General features: G+C 42.3%; 7 protein-coding genes across 7 annotated transcripts; 4 read left to right on the top strand and 3 right to left on the bottom strand.

Annotated features, from left to right (window-relative positions):
- Positions 1-254: 254 nt before the first annotated feature.
- Positions 255-1,214, top strand: SS1G_08147 (hypothetical protein; the record flags this gene model as incomplete). The annotated part of the gene is made up of 3 exons (XM_001590357.1): positions 255-616; positions 668-763; positions 821-1,214. The coding sequence occupies 3 exons, from the start codon at positions 255-257 to the stop codon at positions 1,212-1,214; spliced, it is 852 nt and encodes a 283-aa protein (XP_001590407.1).
- Positions 1,215-2,193: 979 nt separating this feature from the next.
- Positions 2,194-4,249, bottom strand: SS1G_08146 (hypothetical protein; the record flags this gene model as incomplete). Its single annotated transcript, XM_001590356.1, has 5 exons — positions 2,194-2,344; positions 2,406-2,886; positions 2,937-3,470; positions 3,520-3,928; positions 4,082-4,249. 5 exons carry the CDS (start codon positions 4,247-4,249, stop codon positions 2,194-2,196), a joined length of 1,743 nt encoding a protein of 580 aa, XP_001590406.1.
- A 754-nt stretch (positions 4,250-5,003) lies between these two features.
- SS1G_08145 (hypothetical protein) lies at positions 5,004-9,586 on the top strand (the record flags this gene model as incomplete). Its single annotated transcript, XM_001590355.1, has 4 exons — positions 5,004-5,007; positions 5,602-5,903; positions 5,953-9,017; positions 9,082-9,586. 4 exons carry the CDS (start codon positions 5,004-5,006, stop codon positions 9,584-9,586), a joined length of 3,876 nt encoding a protein of 1,291 aa, XP_001590405.1.
- A 1,265-nt stretch (positions 9,587-10,851) lies between these two features.
- SS1G_08144 (hypothetical protein) lies at positions 10,852-11,851 on the bottom strand (the record flags this gene model as incomplete). The annotated part of the gene is made up of 3 exons (XM_001590354.1): positions 10,852-11,210; positions 11,263-11,691; positions 11,785-11,851. The coding sequence occupies 3 exons, from the start codon at positions 11,849-11,851 to the stop codon at positions 10,852-10,854; spliced, it is 855 nt and encodes a 284-aa protein (XP_001590404.1).
- A 708-nt stretch (positions 11,852-12,559) lies between these two features.
- SS1G_08143 (predicted protein) lies at positions 12,560-13,077 on the bottom strand (the record flags this gene model as incomplete). The annotated part of the gene is made up of 2 exons (XM_001590353.1): positions 12,560-12,820; positions 12,877-13,077. The coding sequence occupies 2 exons, from the start codon at positions 13,075-13,077 to the stop codon at positions 12,560-12,562; spliced, it is 462 nt and encodes a 153-aa protein (XP_001590403.1).
- Positions 13,078-13,668: 591 nt separating this feature from the next.
- On the top strand, positions 13,669-14,986 carry SS1G_08142 (hypothetical protein; the record flags this gene model as incomplete). Its single annotated transcript, XM_001590352.1, has 4 exons — positions 13,669-13,818; positions 13,874-13,978; positions 14,046-14,425; positions 14,527-14,986. The coding sequence occupies 4 exons, from the start codon at positions 13,669-13,671 to the stop codon at positions 14,984-14,986; spliced, it is 1,095 nt and encodes a 364-aa protein (XP_001590402.1).
- A 991-nt stretch (positions 14,987-15,977) lies between these two features.
- SS1G_08141 (hypothetical protein) lies at positions 15,978-18,228 on the top strand (the record flags this gene model as incomplete). The annotated part of the gene is made up of 5 exons (XM_001590351.1): positions 15,978-16,015; positions 16,120-16,157; positions 16,219-16,546; positions 16,602-17,218; positions 17,270-18,228. 5 exons carry the CDS (start codon positions 15,978-15,980, stop codon positions 18,226-18,228), a joined length of 1,980 nt encoding a protein of 659 aa, XP_001590401.1.
- Positions 18,229-19,203: the final 975 nt, after the last annotated feature.

Below are 19,203 nucleotides of genomic sequence, written 5' to 3'. Positions count from 1 at the left end.
TACGGCATATTTCCTTACGATACTGAGTAAGTCTTTCCAACTAGATTGCGGTAATGCATTAATCTTGGCATAGCTGTTACCCCCGGAGGGACAACTGGTTATCATCAATATTATGTTCCACTATCCGAAACATTCACTAACCGCAGCATAATCGGATGTCTTTGTATCTTCCTTCCATTCAAATACATCCACTTATGTCACACTTTCATAAGACAGTACTTACTCAAAGATAGCCATTATGCTTAACATATATAATGAGTCCTACCGCTATAGGCTTCGTCAAGCTCAATCTCTTTATCACTTACGTAGAGATTTTCTTCACTGAACTTTGGGTCAAAATAACTTGCGCCATTGGTGCTATAATATCTTCGGCTTTTTATACTATCCATCTTATTCTTGCGTTGGCCTGGGGTATTCCACACAACGGAACACCATGGAGACATCAAATATTTTCGAATTCTTCTTTCCGCATGCAATCTTTAAGTCTTCCTCGGGGTGTGGTAGGCTTGATCATTGATGTATATTCAATCTTAATACCTTTAATTGCTGTCAGTAAATTACATCTAACGCCAAAGAAAAAGACTGGTGTTGCATTAATTTTCGCTACGGGTTTCATGTATGTCCTATTCTACTTGGAGGGAGAGGAGATATACTGACGCAGGATCAGTGCTATAATTGGATCAATCCTAAGTGTTGTCTATCGCTTAAGACTTCACGACAATGACGACGTATCATGGAATCTTGCAGGTGTCGCACTCGTAAGGTGGGTGAACTTCAAAACCTTTCCTTCCTCCATTGCTAACCGTCTCTGACACTACAGTCTCATTGAAATATTCCTCGGCATCTGCATTGCTTGCACAACAGATATCTCAAAATTCATCCGCATGTACAAAGGAAAATTCAAGAAAATCGGCTGCTCATTAGTATTCTTGTCTCGCTGCAGAAACATAGGAAGAACCAGAAAGATCAAAGAATTGGCCGAAGAAAAAGTAAATAGCTCGGAGGAGGAAAAAAGTGTTCGGTCAAAAGAACATGATCAGAAGACCGTGAAACTCTACCCCGGTCTAGACATCTCAGAAACACCTCCTGAGCCTTGTTTTAATAATTCCCAGCCATCTCATCCCGTGGGTAGGAATGAGAAATTACGAAGAGTAGTTTTGGCGCCGGGGTTTTGGGTACTTGGTTCTTTTGGTAGTTTGAAATCTGCAAAGTAGATGAGTATCTAAAATCAGACATGATGGATACGGGGAAGAGAAGTATTCTTTTAACATCAATTTTAATATATTTTCCTTGGATTTCTTGAGGTCGCTTGAATTTAGCAAGCTTTATTAATTAGGCCTTCTGGGCTCCTTTATGGTAGCTCTTACTTCTTTTCTATTGTTTCGGCTTTGCTAGGAAGCTTACGAAATACTATTGTGGTGTAATTATAATTTGAATATACATTAGGGTTTCGGGCAGGAATACTTACTGCCCCTATTAATTTGAAGGCCAATAAATTTAATCATCAATATTCTACAGTTCTTACCATCATGTATTTTCTCAGCACAAGTCATGAATCCAATTGCCAATGAGTCGTACCAAACTTCAAGTCTTCCATCCCACATGAGATTCTTGAGCTTTGCCGAAGTACCGGCGAATAGATATTAAAGCCCAGATTATTTTTCAAGTGCCTAGATTTTTGGTCTGTATACAAATACTCATCACTATTGACGGGCCTCTTTGTCATCACTTTTCTGTTCTGAGTCCGAGATACCAAACACACACTGTGATGTGACAGCTTACTAGTTGAACAGTGAAGATTTTACAAGAGCAGGGAGAAGATTATGATTTTATAGAAAGTCGTTTGATGGGATTTTACTGATAGATTAGCTGCGATAATGTAATCATAATCTTCACCTATTATTGACAAGACGGAAGAATCGGAAAGAGGTGGAAGGTAGAACGTGGGGTTTATGCGGGCAAGATCCGTTGCTGTAATCTTCTAGTAACTCTCAATAGGTTCATCTTGCTATGGTAGGCTCTCGTTGCATCATCGGACAATAGTATTATTTAGAAAAGTACTTAAAATTTGGTAGCCAAACCTCACCTGCCAGGTATCTCCCAAATCCCAATGTTACGCCAATCAATCGTATTTTCCACCACTACATTATAAACCTCCATATGTTTTTTTAGAAATAAATTAACAAATATATATTAAGCCAACTTTTCGCCAGCTTTGTTTTCAATGATGGGACGAGTCACGGATTCAGGTCCAGCACGTGATTTATCCGCATCATCAGTAACCGAGATGGAACCTGCGGATGAAGTGTTGATAGGTGGGTCTTCGTGCCAAAAGTCTTTCTTTCTGTTGGAAAACATTAGCTTCTGCCTCTCATATCGATAATGGAGAGACCCTAAAAACTTACCCATGTGAAGCTCTTACAACCCAAGCTGGCAAAATACCACCCTTAACCTTGTATGACCATGGCTCCTTGAACTCCTTATCGAATGGTACAATACGACCACCAGAGATCTTCTCCACTGCCCATGTTGTGGTATTGATGATGAGGTATGAAACGATACCGGCAATTAGGCCATATGCAATGGAATATGTGAAAGGCATAACAGCCAAGGTGATAAAAGCTGGTAGTGCATCACCCCAATATTTCCAGTTAATATCCTTAGCAGCTTTGCACATCATGGCACCAACGATAACAAGAGTAGATCCTGTAGCCCATGGTGGGATAGAGGCGAAGATGGGCGCGAAAAATATTGAGATAAAGAAACATAATCCTGTGACCATAGCGGTTATTCCTGTTTTACCACCTTCAGAGATTCCAGCACCGGATTCAATGAATGCCGTGACTGGTGATAAACCGAGAAGGGAGCCGATGGAAATACCGAAAGCTGTGCGAAATGTTAGTTTGAGTAAACGAGTAGGGGTATGTGACTCTCACCATCTACGAGATAAGCCACAGCTGAACCTTCGAAATCTTGAGTTTCTTCATCGATAGCCCCGGCAAAGCGTGCCATGGAGTATAATGTTCCTGTACAATCCAGGATATCAACGTAGAGGAAAGTGATGAAAGCAAGACCAAATTGTCCAGTAACACCGGCTACATTCCAATCTTGTGCCACAAGTGTCTCCTGGATGCCATGGAAAGTAACAACTTTCTTGAAGAAGTCAAAATTGGCATTACCAACACTATCGTCGGTGAAGTAGGTGACCGAAGTCGATCTTGGCCACGAGATGATGGCAACTAACAAGATACCGGCAATGATAGCACCTTTAACACGATATGCCATAAGGATGGCAGTCACAAAACCGCCGCAGAAAATTCCAATCCACATGGTTGGAGAGCGCATTTTGGTCGATGTGGGACAAACACCGTCCTTGAATTCAGAGCTGACACATCCTGCAAGCTCAAGTGGAGTTGAAGTAGCTCCGGTGATAACTCCAATTCCTGCACTGTAGCCAAGACCGATGAGCGCTTTCTTGTAATCAGTACAGATTTTTAGCTTTGGAAGGTTTACACTTACTCAAATATAAACCAATTCCTACTCCAGAAGCAAGTTTGATGGAAGCGGGAATAATTCTGGCTAGCCATTGTCTCAATCCAAGTAACGACAAAGCCACAAAAACAAAACCTTCAACGAAGACCGCAGTAAGGGCAAGTCTATATGTAACAGGTCCAAGCCCGTGAAATCCGACAACCGTATAAGTAAAGTAAGCATTGAGACCCATTCCTGGAGCCAATGCGATAGGCATGTTCGCAAATAAACCCATGCAGAAAGATGTCAGAGCAGAAATAGCAGCAGTCCCAGTGATGAAATCTCGACGGATAACTCCAAGACAGAGAGTATAATCAACGTCTGAAGAACAACTAGGATCGTTTGCATCAGTACACACGCAAGTCCCGCCACTATCTGCGAGAATGGTGGAATTGACCTGAATCATTTATGTCAGCCTATCAATCAATGACTTGGTGCCATTCAAAATTAAAATGAACAATTTTGAGCGCTGTTTTTCTGAATGATGAACTTTCGTTCTCCCTTCCAGATTTTTGTACCGCTTAAACAAATGTAGAGGGTCGGCACATACAGAAATGATATATGCCATGGCGAAGAATGTCGCGAGACCAGCACGGATTTCCGTGAGGAATCTTGCACCCTCTCTCGCCTTTACATGGCCGGAGCCCTGAAGGCGAAATCTTCTACCAACGATACTGCCAGCGACAGCATCGTTGACCTTGGTAGCCCAACCAGTCATGATGAGGAAGCCTCTTAGCGATAAGGAGGTATTCAAAGGTAGTGAGGTTGAATCTTGTCGGTTCGTTCCGAGACACAAGAACTCAAAAAAATATTGTACCACAACAGTTATTATATACCTCTCTCGATTTATGCCGCAGTAAAATCTCTTATCTCCATGATTATCAAAAATTTGAAGATTCTATTTGTTCGTCTGGAAGAGTTGAATTGTGCCAAGCAAGCGAACAGTTAAGTTTTTCGCTTGGCCACTTGGCAGCTCCGATATTTGCCCCCATTTACCAGTCAGACGGTCCAGAAAGTAACCCTCATCTAGTTTAGCCTCTGTACGGGCTTAGCATTTTGCTTGTATGGTATATTGCCCCGGACTGATATCGTGTTGGCTGATATCTTACATTCATCCTTCATATCATCTTAGATACGGTGAGCGCTAAACAGATAGCCTGCCGCCTCGGATGCAATTCACTGAAGTCCATTTGTACCTTCCACTCCCATCTCTGCACATTCGTCGGGGGCTTCCTGAGGTCATGATTGGGGTATCAGATGCGGGGAGCACCGAATGAATTGTCCTCACAGCATGGTACTCTGCCTACCTCGGGGGTTTTGGGAGAGAGTAAGCACGATTGGTAGGAAAGCAATCATTCGGTGAGTGAAGCAGACAACTTCAGGGTTGTGAGAAGCCACCAGAAGTTTAGAACACCAATTGCGGTGTATGGTGGCAAATATTATCGTTGCATTGTCACTGAACACTTGTCAAAATGTGTGAGTCCAGACTTGAATGCTGTTGACTGGAAAACTGCTTGAGGGTATACATGATCCGTCTCGATGACATGAGCTTCAATCCTTTTTGGTTGGCATTCAAATCTCAATCCAAGGATCTGGCCTGGTTGTCTCCAGAACTCTAATTGAGAGCTATTGAGGATGATGAGGATATGAAAGACAAGTTTCCTCCAATGTGTGGTTACAACTTGTCGGCAACCAGTGCCAATCCAAGATGATATCAGAATAGGTAGTTAAAAACATTGTGGACTTCATATATATATATAAAACAGATTCAAGCAGTGGAACGCACCAGAATAGGTCTCTGCACGTGACATGGTTATAAACATCATCATTTTGTTAAGCGAGTTTTTGGAGCTCCGACCGCCGACTTTTTAAAGTTTGGGTGATAAAGATAATCAGTGCCACCTATGCCTTGAACATTTTTGTGAATAGCTTCAACGTAACGATTTCACGTACCAGCCTGCGCAATGGCGCCTCTAGTGGATAATTCCATGATTGCATATGCAACATTGCATAATCCATGTTAGTAGCCACGCATCCATTTAATGCCGACCTGATTCTAACCTATCTCAGTACCGCTTTGGTTGCATACTTATATTTGGCCCTTCGCTATCATATGGCCCATCTTCTTTCGATATTACCTCTCGCAAGATCTTTATGACAAACATATTGGCGGCCAAGAATGGACATTTGTCTGGTGTGGGACAATTATCACGGCGCAAAGTTTAGTATGGCTGAGCACAAATTGGAACATTAACTTGAGAGCTCTCTTCACTTCAACCTCCGCAAAGACTGTTTCGGACGCCCAGTTGATCAAGGTTCACCCTATTATGAATGCTGGCTCTGCCGATTTTTGCAAGATAGATAGGGACAATGTAGGTGCAAAAGCGTCCTTCATAATTGTGTCGGCTAACCTTGCCCCAGGCTGGTGGTAAAAGCAATGTATCCTTCCTCTTCCAAAAACGTCGATTCCTCTACGACGCTTCGAAAAACTCGTTTGCCCCCTTGACATACTCGATAGATTCAGAGCCAAAGCCACTTTTGGAGACATATCAAAAGTCTAGAGGTATAGATTCTGCATCTGAGCTTTCCAGAATTCATCAACATTATGGCGATAACACTTTCGATATTCCCGTCCCTACATTTTCGGAGCTGTTCAAGGAACACGCAGTCGCACCATTCTTCGTCTTTCAGATTTTCTGTGTTGGTTTATGGATGTTGGATGATTACTGGTACTATTCCTTGTTTACCCTCGCCATGTTGGTAGGATTTGAGAGCACTGTGGTCTGGCAGCGCCAAAGAACCTTGACCGAATTCCGCGGGATGAGTATCAAGCCGTATGATCTTTTTGTTTACCGATTGAATAAATGGGAGGAAACACAAAGTGACAAGCTTCTGCCTGGAGATTTAGTTTCAGTGGGCCGAACCAAGGAGGACAGTGGTGTAGCCTGCGACATGATTCTGGTTGAAGGAAGTGCCATTGTGAACGAAGCAATGTTGTCCGGAGAAAGTACTCCATTATTGAAAGATTCAATTCAGCTCAGACCTGGGGATGCAGTATTAGAACCGGAAGGACTTGACAAGAATGCATTCTTGTATGGAGGAACAAAAGTTCTTCAAATTACGCATGGAAATACCGAAGAAGAAAGGCCCAAGATCGCTTCAGGCGTTCCTCTTCCTCCCGACAACGGTGCTATGGCCATTGTGGTAAAGACTGGATTTGAGACATCACAAGGAAGCTTGGTTCGAACTATGATTTACTCCACCGAGCGAATATCTGCAAACAATGCCGAGGCATTGTTCTTCATTCTCTTTTTGTTAATCTTCGCGATCGCTGCATCTTGGTATGTTTGGGATGAAGGTGTTAAAAAGGACAGAAAACGATCCAAGCTTCTTCTTGATTGCGTCTTGATCGTAACCAGTGTGGTACCCCCAGAGTTGCCCATGGAGCTCAGTCTTGCAGTCAACACTAGTTTGGCCGCTCTTAGTCGTTATGCTATCTACTGTACCGAACCGTTCCGCATTCCATTTGCTGGACGGGTTGATGTGGCGTGTTTCGATAAGACCGGTACCTTAACCGGAGAGGATTTGGTCGTAGAGGGTATTGCCGGTCTTGGTCTTGGCCATACTGGAACCGGTACACCCCGTGAAAAGGATGGTGCCCACAGCTATATCACCCCTGTGCAAAAGGTTTCCCTGGAAACTACATACGTGCTCGCCACGGCTCATGCTCTTGTCAAGTTAGATGAGGGTGATATTGTTGGAGATCCTATGGAAAAGGCTACACTGACCTCCTTGGGTTGGACGCTTGGACGAAATGACATTCTATCTAGCAAGATTTCAACTGGTGCACCTTCATCTGCAGTCCAGATTAAGCGTCGATTCCAATTCTCATCTGCTCTTAAACGTCAAAGCTCCGTCGCCTCATTAACCGCGCTCAATCCTCAAACTGGAAAAAAGATTCGTTCTACCTTTGTTGGTGTCAAAGGAGCACCGGAAACCATTATGAAAATGTTGGTCAAGGTTCCGGCCGACTATGAAGAAACATACAAATACTTCACTAGGAAAGGATCACGCGTTCTCGCTCTGGCATACAAGTATCTCTCTACCGACTCTGAACTTGGCTCTGGTAAGATCAATGATTTGAAGCGCGAAGTAGTAGAGAGCGAGTTACATTTCGCTGGTTTCTTGGTCCTACATTGCCCTCTTAAAGATGACGCGAAAAAGTCTGTTCAGATGCTGAATGAAAGCAGTCACCGTGTTGTCATGATTACTGGTGATAACCCCCTAACAGCCATCCATGTTGCCAGAGAGGTTGAGATAGTCGATAGGGACGTTCTCATCCTCGATGCTCCAGAACATGATGACTCAGGGGAGAAGCTTGTATGGAGAAGTGTCGATGACAGTATCAGCATTCCCGTTGATCCTTCCAAACCCATAGACAAGAAGATTATCGAGGAAAATGACTTGTGCGTCACCGGTTACGCTCTGTCTAAATACAAAGATCAATCTGCTCTTTCTACCATCTACCGTTACGCATGGGTATATGCCCGTGTTTCACCAAAACAGAAAGAAGAGATTCTTACCGGGTTGAGGGGTCTTGGTTATCACACTCTTATGGCTGGTGATGGTACAAATGACGTTGGAGCTTTAAAACAAGCCCATATCGGTGTTGCGTTACTCAATGGCTCACAGGATGATCTCAACAAAATCGCCGAACATTACAGGAACAACAAAGTTAAGGAGCTTTACGAAAAACAATGTCAAATGATGACACGATTTAATCAACCAACGCCTCCGGTACCTGTTTTGATTGCACATTTGTATCCGCCAGGACCTAAAAATCCACACTACGAGAAAGCTATGCAACGGGAAGCCGAAAAGAAAGGTATTACAGTGGCTCTCATGGAAACAGCTGCCAAAAAAACCGACGACGTGGAAACGATTACTTCACCTGCTGCCCAAGCACTTATCGATGGCCAGCAAAACAAACCTACGCTGAATGAAGCACAGAAGAAAGCAGCTAGTCTTGCTGATAAAATGACCCAAAGTTTGATGGACGCTGAGATGGACGACGATGAGCCCCCTACAATCAAACTTGGTGATGCATCCGTTGCTGCTCCATTCACCAGTAAATTGAGTAATGTCATCGCCATTCCCAATATCATCCGTCAAGGTCGCTGTACACTTGTTGCCACTATCCAAATGTACAAAATCCTCGCTTTGAATTGTCTTATCAGCGCCTACAGTCTTAGCGTCCTTTATCTCGAAGGTATCAAATTTGGTGACGGCCAAGTCACAATCAGTGGAATGCTCATGAGTGTTTGCTTTTTGTCAATTTCTCGTGCTAAGTCTGTAGAAGGTCTTTCCAAAGAACGACCACAGCCAAATATCTTCAACTTTTACATTATTGGATCTATACTCGGACAATTTGCAGTCCACATAGTTACACTCATATACATCGCACGTTTCTGCGATAAAATTGCTCCGTAAGTGAAGATCTCTTTCAATCATGTTCACATCCTTCAACAAGACATACTAATAATATGGCAGACGTGACCCAGATGTTGATCTCGAAGGAGAATTTGCGCCGTCTCTCCTGAACAGCGCCGTGTATCTCTTACAACTGATTCAACAAATCTCCACTTTTGCCATCAATTATCAAGGCCGTCCATTCCGTGAAGCGATTTCTGAAAACAAGGGAATGTATTATGGTATCATTGGAGTTTCCGCAATTGCATTCTCATGCTCCACCGAATTTATTCCCGAGGTCAACGAAAAGATGAAACTTGTACCTTTCACATACAACTTCAAAGTAGTCATGACAACCACAATGATCGTCGATTATCTCGCCTGTTTCGTGATTGAGAAAGTGCTGAAGGCACTTTTCAGCGATTACAAACCTAAAGACATTGCGATCAGAAGGCCTGATCAATTGGCTAGAGAACAGAAGAGAATTGAGGATGCTAAGTTGGAGGCCATCAAGGCGGAGGAGGAGAAAGCACAAAGAGAGGTCGAGGAGCTAGAGAAGAAACTAAAGGCGAAGGGTAGAGCATAAATGGTTGTGAGGTAGATATAATACTCAGGTAGATTGATTGTACATTATAGACTATTTTAACAATTTTTGATTGTCCGGACCTCCGAGCTGAATCCTTTGATCAATGGCATGCGCTAAATCCGTTGGGTATATGAGGCCCACCCTATTATAATCCTTATTATACTTTGTCTCATAGATACCAACCAACGTTGTAAACAGACTACTGTGCTATATAGAGAGTATCTAGTGCCTTGTCCATACCAAATATGAATGAAGATGGGGATAAGTATGTACTTTGATAAGTCCGACATCTTTCTCCGAACACTCCGTATAGAATGAGAATCAAAATGAATGAGTGTAGATCTTGCTTCTTTGGGAACAAGAACCGGGTTTTGTTTGAAAATGGATCGTGTTGGATGTATTCGCCTCTACTTTCCTTTTGGCGGGTACATCGATTTCGCGGAGGGAATTCTTCATTTGTTCTTCTTGATCCTGAAGACTGAGTTGCGCTGAATGAAAGTTTGCGCTTGATGGAAGCCTTTTTTCTTTTCTTTTTTTGATAAGCATTAGTCATAATTATTCGAAAGGAGGAGAAAGTATTTTGAAATCTATTTTTTTAAAAAAAAGAAAGAAGAATTTATGATAGTTGGGTAAAAAGTTTCCGTGTCGCCTTCGTTCCTTTGCTTTTCCCTTATGCAGCTTCTCAGCTCCTCAAGTTTGTTTTGATCTCCTGCAAGATCTACATTATGATAATTGACCAATATCAGAAGGAGAAGAGAAGATCGAGTGACTAATACTTCTGTCATCTGAGCCCCTGATGTCGACTAGGTACGTTGCTAAAAAATTTGGTCTTGAGTCTAGACACTTGAAGCACAGATCCTTGGATTGATCCATTTCCAAATTGACCGGCTGCACTTCCCAATTTGGCAGTCCAATGATGGAAAATGGTTAGAAATGTTTCACTCGCCACGCTGATGGGTGGGTGGATCCTTCTATAATGGACAGTGCGGAAGACAGAATGCAGATTCCCCGTATGGCCATTTCAGCTGGAGTACCGATAGAAAACTTGAGCGGTACAGACCGAACCACCGATGCCGATTTCTCGACATATTAGCGATATCAATATATCAGAGAGACAAAATGGTCATGAACAGCTCACATTTCATAACTAATGCATACATAAAATATGGTATCTTTCATCCAACCCAAATCCCATCACTAACATGCTAAACACCCTAAAATTTTCATGCCAATCACGAACATGTCAAACTTCCTAAATAACAATTCTATGCACCCAATGCCAAAATACGCTCCAAAATTTCGTCATCGCTAGGTCCATCTCCTTTAATGGCTGCATAAGCAGGTGCAAGCACGGCTTGCTCAATTTCCGTATACTTTCCATCGGATACGTAAAGCATCTCTCCCTCTCTGGTGGTAGTCGCCATCAAGTATGCAACAGAGCGCGCAACTACCAAGGTAGATTGAGCCTTGTGAGAGATGGCTGCCATGAGTCCATCCAGATCTGGGAGGACTTGAGTGGAAGTCCAGGATGGAGCGAGAGTGTTGACGCGAATGGGGAGACCCGCAGCTTTGATGGTACGTTGGATTGATCTTCCGAAACCTAGAACACCGGCCTTGGCGCATGCTGTCTATGTTTAGTATATATTTTGATGACGTTTTATTTTGATTGTACTTACAGTAATCAGGAGCTCTCAATGGCTGTAAACCGGTGCTGGATCCCATGAGAACAATGTTACCACCCTCGGAGTTCTGTTTTAGGTAATGAATACCAAGGCAAGCAGTATTGACCACACTCTTGAAATTCACCTCAACAGTTTCATGGACTGGTTCTTGAAGATCTCCGCTTTCATCTGATTGCAGGACCAAGTAATTGCCTCGAGGGCCGATACCAGCATTAGCAAAGACATAGTCGATACGACCATTGTGTTCCTTGGCTTTCTTGAAAAGAGCAGCAAGCTCAGCCCATTTAGCCACGTTGGTTTGAACGAATAGGAAAGCAGGGTTTGAGATCTGCTCTGGTGGTGAATTGATATCGGCGCTGACAACCGATGCACCTAATTCCAACAAGAGGTTGACGGTTGCTAAACCAATTCCTGAAGAACCGCCTACAATGAAACATTATGTGAGTCCGGATTCGGGTTTAAAAAGTAACGGATATTCCCTGCGGTTGTGGAACCAACTTGCGTAAATTTACCTACCTGTGACAATAACAACCTTGCCTTTGAGGCTGGTCAAATCTTCATCTTTGATGATAATCTCAGACATGATGTGTGTGTAAGATCTGGCGTTTGCTGGTGAATTTGACGTAACAGTGGAATGAAATGTTGATTGTGGGAATTTTGAAATGGACGTTTTTGGATCGGGACTTTTGTAGAGGCGATAGGAGGCTTAATCAATACACAGAAAGTCGTTTTGTGACATGTGTCAGGTGGGGCATTCGGGGAACTAACTATTAATACTAGAAGAGCTGATTATTTAGTACGGAGTCATGCCTCATGTTTGACACTTTGAGCGTATCTCGCTCGGGCTTGCTCTCCATAGACGGGGGACTAGGACCGGCCCTTCGCTAAGGACAAATTTCTCTTTTCAGTGGACCTCTTTAAGATTAAACTTCAGATCTTTTTCCGTAGGAAGAACTTGTATTTCAACCTCTTACTCTCTCTAGCCGATCACGATAGAATAAATAAATTACGCCAATTTCTGTTGTGTGCAGATCTAGTACCTTCGAAGGGAATCGGAACTACAATGCTCGATCTCGTTTTAGATATACAACAGACAAAAATTTAGCCGAATGCATATTTTCGACCCCTTAAATCTTTACCTAGAAAACAATCGAATTGTTCTTTGATTTCTTAATATGATATTTTCTTACATGGAAGGATATTCTTTTTCAGATTGTTTGATTTTCTTGCTCATTGAGTGAGCCCGGCATTCACCCAAAGGGGACCAAGCAATATATTCTTATATTACAGCTCACACGTTGGAGCAAGGATATCTAGGTAGCGTCCTCCGCTTTTTCCCATTAACAACCGTTGGTCTTTTGGGAACGGCATTTGCTGATCCGAACTGGCAATCCCACTTTTGAATTGTTGAATTTGGATGCTGTCCCTTATCGAGGTTCGACCCAAAAGATTCAACGGCCTCCCCATATCTAATTCCAAAAGAGTTTCCCCTGAAACGAGCGCCGAGCGGGGGCGACACGCAGACAAGCTCTTTGAGTTCAGCATGATTCCTCTTTCTTTTCAATTAATAGTGCAATATTAATCATCATGCATGATATATGCACAAACTATTGCTGCAGTTACGAAAACGAGTTTCCGGGGAATAAGGAAGAAAAAGTGAACGGCGATATCATATATGAAATATGCTGCCGGGTTACCCTGATTAGCTGGACTCGACATCCTATCACGCCTTCTACAAGGAGGGTGCAAAATAGGAAAAGCAACTTCTACGGGGTGCAAGGATAGATTTCTCGAACCTCTGATGAACATGTTCAAAGTTTATACGAGGTGGATTTTTAATAGTTGTTCAGTTATTACAGTTCATTATTATAAACTAATTACCTGATATTATAGAAAGTAATAATATCTCTTCTAAATATATTTCAGTTTATTGTATATGATATATCTGATATGTTAATTAAAATTGTATAAAATAAGTTTCGGTACAAAATAAGTTTTTCGGGTAAATTTTATATTTGATATTGTAGATGTATTATAGACTAGGAATTTTCTGGTCCATCATGAATTGTTTTTTGGTTTTCATCCATCGTTCAAATGATACTCAAAATGACAGCTCTTTTCTTTTCCGCCCACCAATCTTTAAGGTTCAAGGGCTTGAGGTTCCACATGTCCCGACTTGCCGGGAAAGAAATTTATCCTCGGGGATTTGTGGACCTATGACAGGACGGCGGTGGGCTGCAGGGAAGAGCATGAGGGGGGCTCTTGGGAAATTCTTTTAATCGATTAATATCTTCGACTTATTTAATCGTACGAGTATGTCATCAAGCTCTCGTTCTTACATCACCACTCCATACTGCCACGTTCAACTGTGGTTCCGCGTTAAATAGGTTTTCTGCAATCATGTCGAAGATAGCAGGGGATGGAGTAGCACTTTTCTGGACTTCAATATTGCTGCTGGCGCTATGTTGGATAACTTTTGCGCTGCGGGCCGGAGTCAGGGTATGGAGGAAAATTTGGGGCGTGGATGATATCTTAATGACGGTGGGAATAGTATGTCGCAACCAGTTTTCCCATCTTCGAATATTCACATGCTAATAATGAGTAGCTACTTTTTACCGTCACTGCTAGTCTATGTATTGTGTGCTCTTTTCATGGAAGCGGACAAAAATCTATCATGTTATCGGCCTATGACATCGCTCGTGGAACTAAGGTACATATTAAGTTTCTTATATATTAGAACCCAGGTTCTGAACATCCATACTGATTATTACTTAAAGCTCTTCTTTATTGCCGAATTCTTCTATGCTTCTGGTGCGATCGCCATCAAGTGTAGTATTGCTGTCACTATACTTCGTATTGCCGATACTCGTCGTCGCTATGTTTACAGTATCTGGGGAATTATGATTTTGAGTGTCATCTCCGCCATTGTTTTCATCGTTGGTATCGCAAACATTTGTCATCCAATCAATACCCTATGGGGCGAATCAAACGGGACATGCAATCTCCAGTTGAACAGTGATGTTAGCTTGTTCTTCTCTGCTATAGAGATTTTGACGGATTGGACTTTGGCCATCTTGCCTGGCTTTCTGTTGTGGAATATTCAGATGAAGAGTAGGGTCAAGGTCTCTGTGGCTTGTATTCTTGGATTGGCTGCTCTGTAAGTTGTTTTGTTGATATTCCACAAGTTGAATTGATATGACTTGCTTGATTATATCAAGCAAGAGCTAGAGCTATACAGTGTGGCTAACACTCTTTTAGTGCAAGCTGCGCAACAATTGTTCGACTTCGCTTTCTGAGTCTCTACAGCGACCCTACCGAATTCATGTTTGGCACTGGTAAAATAGGTCTCTGGTCCATCATCGAAGAAGGCATTGGAATTTTTGCCGGTTCACTTCCCGCCCTTCGCCCTTTACTCTCTCTCCCCTTTCTAGGACTTAGTACCTCGGGCAAATCCAATAATCCCAGCTCGAGTAAAAATGGAAATGTTCCCAGGACACAAAATCAACAAAAACGTGCGGATATCAACTTGGATACATTCGCCCAATTGGGAGATTCCGATGTCGAAAAAGACGGGGATGGGGATAGTCAAAAACACATCTTGAAGGAGACGCAAGTTTCAGTAACGAGTGATAATAGACGATCTGCACCCGGAGAATGGGAACAAAGTCAGATACTCGGATGGAAGGGCAATAGGAATTCAACGAGAAATGTTCAATAAGCAACAATTTTATACACACGAGACACACACGACACTCTGAGAGAAGTCACATCGAACGGGACGAGGGACTGGGTAAACGAATGAAAAGAGTCGGGTAGTAAAGTAGGATACGAAGATCTTGTACGATGAATATGATACCTGGGTGAGATGTCCTGTTCAACTATGAATGGATATCAAAGATACACCCGCGCGGCGTCGCTTTTGGTTTTAAGCATCTTGACGGAGTTGGATTTGCACCGGTTCGTAATCCAAGAAAACGCTGGGGTTCACCGTCTAATTAATTGAAGGAATGGGCATATTACGGAAATGGATAGGGGGTTATATAAGGTTACTATACCATTGTGGCCATGATGTATGGTTACAAAATTGTTCAGGAGAATGGGATTTGGTCGAACTCTGCTGTTTGATATATGTGCAGCGTCAACATTATATATTATTATAACATTCCTTGAAGGCGTGGTTGTCTCGTGGCTATGGGACTCTGAGACTATGAGACTTTCTGTGGCTATTAGTGCGGTTTTCGCATGTAGACGCTTATTACGGATGATCTCACATTACATATGTACTCCGTAGGGCCTAGTCATCAATACATTAGATATATCGTCATATCTTTAAAAATATATAAGATCTCATGATAAGTTTGATACTCAATCAAATTGTCAATTGTCAATTGATATTTGATATTTGATATTTGATATTTATATATATTGATTGATACAATGAATGAAGTTGTACAAACTCTATCGCCGGCACCACGCCGTTAAAGCCTAGACCCCAAAGGTAAGCTCACTCACTGAGCAGGTGCTATCTGCCAAGTGAATAGGTCTCAAAGAAACCTGGAAGTGGGCTTTAAGAACGCGACCACAGCATCTTCCAACACCACAACACGGCAAGTCTAGCCCCATGAATTTTTCCTCTTCACAAATTTCTTTGCGAAGATTTTATTCCGGTTTTCTTTAGCTCGGTGTCAATTGAGAATTAAGAAGTCAAGATGGTTCAATGGAGGAGGTTGTTTGGTTTGGATGCAAGGTATTGTTTTACCCCTGATGTGCGATAGCTAGCTATGATGCTGCTGGAGTTCTCTCATTGATTGGTAGCGCGATATGGAGGGGTACTGATAATTCTATGATTAGCTCAGATCAGCATCTTTGGCGCGATGAAGCTCGTCGTCGTAAGTTTCTTCCCCTCTTTGCATTTTATTCTGCATGTGTCGCGCAGCTAATAATTTCTAGTTCTTCCCTCATACCATGAAGATGAAATCCCCAGCGCAATCCCACCTCTCGAAGTAACCAAAACCGCTCTCCGTCTTCGCTACCTCATCGAAGAGACTGTGCCATGTGAACTTGAAGAAGCAAATGTCGTCTGCGCGCATTCAAAAATTATCACTAGAAAGGTTATTACGGCAGCGAAGGAAGCTGGTGGGAAGGAGTATGGTGCCTGTGTGGTTTATGCGCTGTTGGTTTGCAAGAGGTGGTTTAAGAAGCAAGCAATGTTGGAGTTGTGGGATGCGGATCTGCATAATGTGAGAGCTGTGGCTTGTGAAGTTATTGCGAAACAATTGTGAGTTTAGTTGGAAGAGGGTTGGGGAGATAAAATATACTGATAGGTGGCATAGGATTGAAACGGAAGAAAATCAGGAATACCTTTTACAGAATGTGCTACTGAAGAGATACTCGATATTGGTAGATGGTGAACGGACTACACCTGCGAATGTTATCGAAAGAGCGGTGGATCTTCATGCTCTACGTGTTACTGGCTCTTCTGGATATCAGAAATGCGTCAATTATCTCTGGAGAGGATGGCTCGTACAAGATGAGAATGATCCTTCTCAGTTTGTCGATTACAAGCAGAAAGATAATACACATTACTGGACTCATGTTGATCCAGACCGTATGCGCGCACCAATATACCAGAATGCGACTCAAATCATCTTCTCCTTGATGTACCTGGCTCTTTATACCGGTGCCATCAATACAGTCAATCCAAAAGGAGATCTGGACATTGTAGAAATTATTCTTTATACCTTCACGGCAGGTTTTATCTGTGATGAGTTCAGCAAGTTTTGGAAGGTTGGAAGAAATTATATTGGATTCTGGAATGTTTTCAATGTAATTCTTTACGCGCTTCTGACTACAAGTTTGGTGATGAGGATTATTGCCCTGGGTCATCCACAAGAAGAAGACAGGGATGGGGAGAGACAGAAGTACAATCAGCTTAGTTATAATTTCTTGGGTATGTTTAAAATCTGATGTTAATGATTGAAATATGTGCTGACGTCCAAAGCTTTCTCCGCTCCAATGTTCTGGATGAGATTATTACTTTATCTTGACTCCATTCGCTTCTTTGGCGCTATGCTCGTCGTTATCAAAGTTATGATGAAAGAATCTCTCATCTTCTTCGCTCTGCTATTTTTCATCATCGTTGGTTTCTTACAAGCATTCATTGGTATGGACATGGCCGATTCTCATGTCGACTCTGCTGCATTCATTCTTCAAGCCATGGCCAATGCTGTAATGCAATCTCCAGACTTCTCCGGCTTTGATAACTTCGCTCCACCTTTCGGTATTATCCTTTATTATATCTTCACATTCCTCATCATGGTCGTTCTTCTCAATATTCTCATTGCGCTTTATAACTCGGCTTATGAGGATATTACGGATAATGCCATTGATGAATACATGGCACTCTTCTCTCAAAAGACCATGCAGTTCGTCCGAGCCCCTGACGAAAATGTCTTTATCGCACCCACCAACCTCATTGAAATCTTTTTTCTTATCCTTCCATGCGAATGGTGGATGCCAAGAGAACAATATGCAAAGCTCAATGATTATGTCATGGCAGTTATCTATTCACCATTGTTGTTAATAGCAGCATGGTTCGAACGGAGAAGCGCAATCAAGGTTAACGGCAATAGGCGACGTGGTGAGGAAGATGATGACACAGTGGAGGAATGGGAACAATTATCTGGCGAAGTAGATTTTGAGGGAGAAGGTTGGGAAAAGACTGTAAAGAGCGTTAAACCAAATGTTGAGTTTGATGAAGCGACGGTGGAGGTCAGAGAGTTGAGAAAGGAAGTCGCGGAGTTGAAGGAGTTGCTGATTACGTTGGTGAAGGAGAAGGAGAAGGAGAAGGAGAAGGAGAAGGAGAAGGAGAAGGAGAAGGAGAAGGAGAAGGAGAAGGAGAAGGAGAAGGAGGGAGGTGGTAGTGGAAGTCGTAATGGAAAGGGAAAGGGTGCAAAGTAGATCATTGGGGGTACGAGCAAGATGATGGGTGGGCAGTAGGCAGTAGGAAGTCGGGTGGAAATAATGGCGTGCCTGGAGTCGGTTATAGGAGCTAGCTTGGGATTTTTAAGTGCAAAGGGGTGAGGACAATGTTTTACGGAAAAGCGAGTATGGCTTTTGATTGCTTCTGTTTTATCAAATTGCAACCACTTGAGTTTGTAAAGCCCGTAGCACCATTGCTTGCTATCTTTTTCCATGGTATAATTATATAGGTATCGTAGTAATGTGATATAATATTCAAATCACCAGCGCATTACAAAATTTGGTCTCTAGGTTAAATTAAAAGGTTAGAGGGTTAAAGAGCTTTGGTATATTTGACATGTTCAATTAGAAGTTAACTCTGAATGAGAAAGGTGAATAGATTGATTAATTGATTAATTGATTAATCAACCATTGTAATAAAGTGTATTGATATTATATTTTTATATATATTTAGATGGTTAATATTATTTTAATATTATTTATTCTAAAGAGAAATTTGATAAGTTTTAATAGGTTTTTATATGTTTTGACGGCTATCATTAAACACCGCGTCACATGACTAACTTAGAGTAACGTGACCTTAAGTCACGTTACGGACCGCTGAGGAGCGCTGGCGGTCCTGACTAGCCATAGGCACGAAGGTCTATATAATCTAGATGGATTTCCTTTGTATAGAGCTTCGTGCCTAAGATCAATCATTTAGTATACTCTACTATTAGTTACGAATTGCATCATTATCATTACTTAAGTCCCTGCTTGACGCCTAGTTATAAACCACCTCGAGAGCCTAGAGCACTTCCACGTGATCTAGACGGCAAACCTCGTAACATAATGGTTGATATAATCAATATCTAGATATTATATTCTCAAGTTGCACACAGACCACCAACTCGGTTGTTGTTGGCATTCTAGGATTCTAGGGGACAACAGTTGGGATCTATATCTAATCTATAA

This window comes from Sclerotinia sclerotiorum, genomic scaffold (genome assembly GCF_000146945.2).
Source record: "Sclerotinia sclerotiorum 1980 UF-70 scaffold_11 genomic scaffold, whole genome shotgun sequence".
In the NCBI taxonomy this organism is placed as follows: Eukaryota; Fungi; Ascomycota; class Leotiomycetes; order Helotiales; family Sclerotiniaceae; genus Sclerotinia; species Sclerotinia sclerotiorum.
Note: the sequence above shows the minus strand (reverse complement) of the source record. Positions and strands in the feature narration are given on the sequence as shown.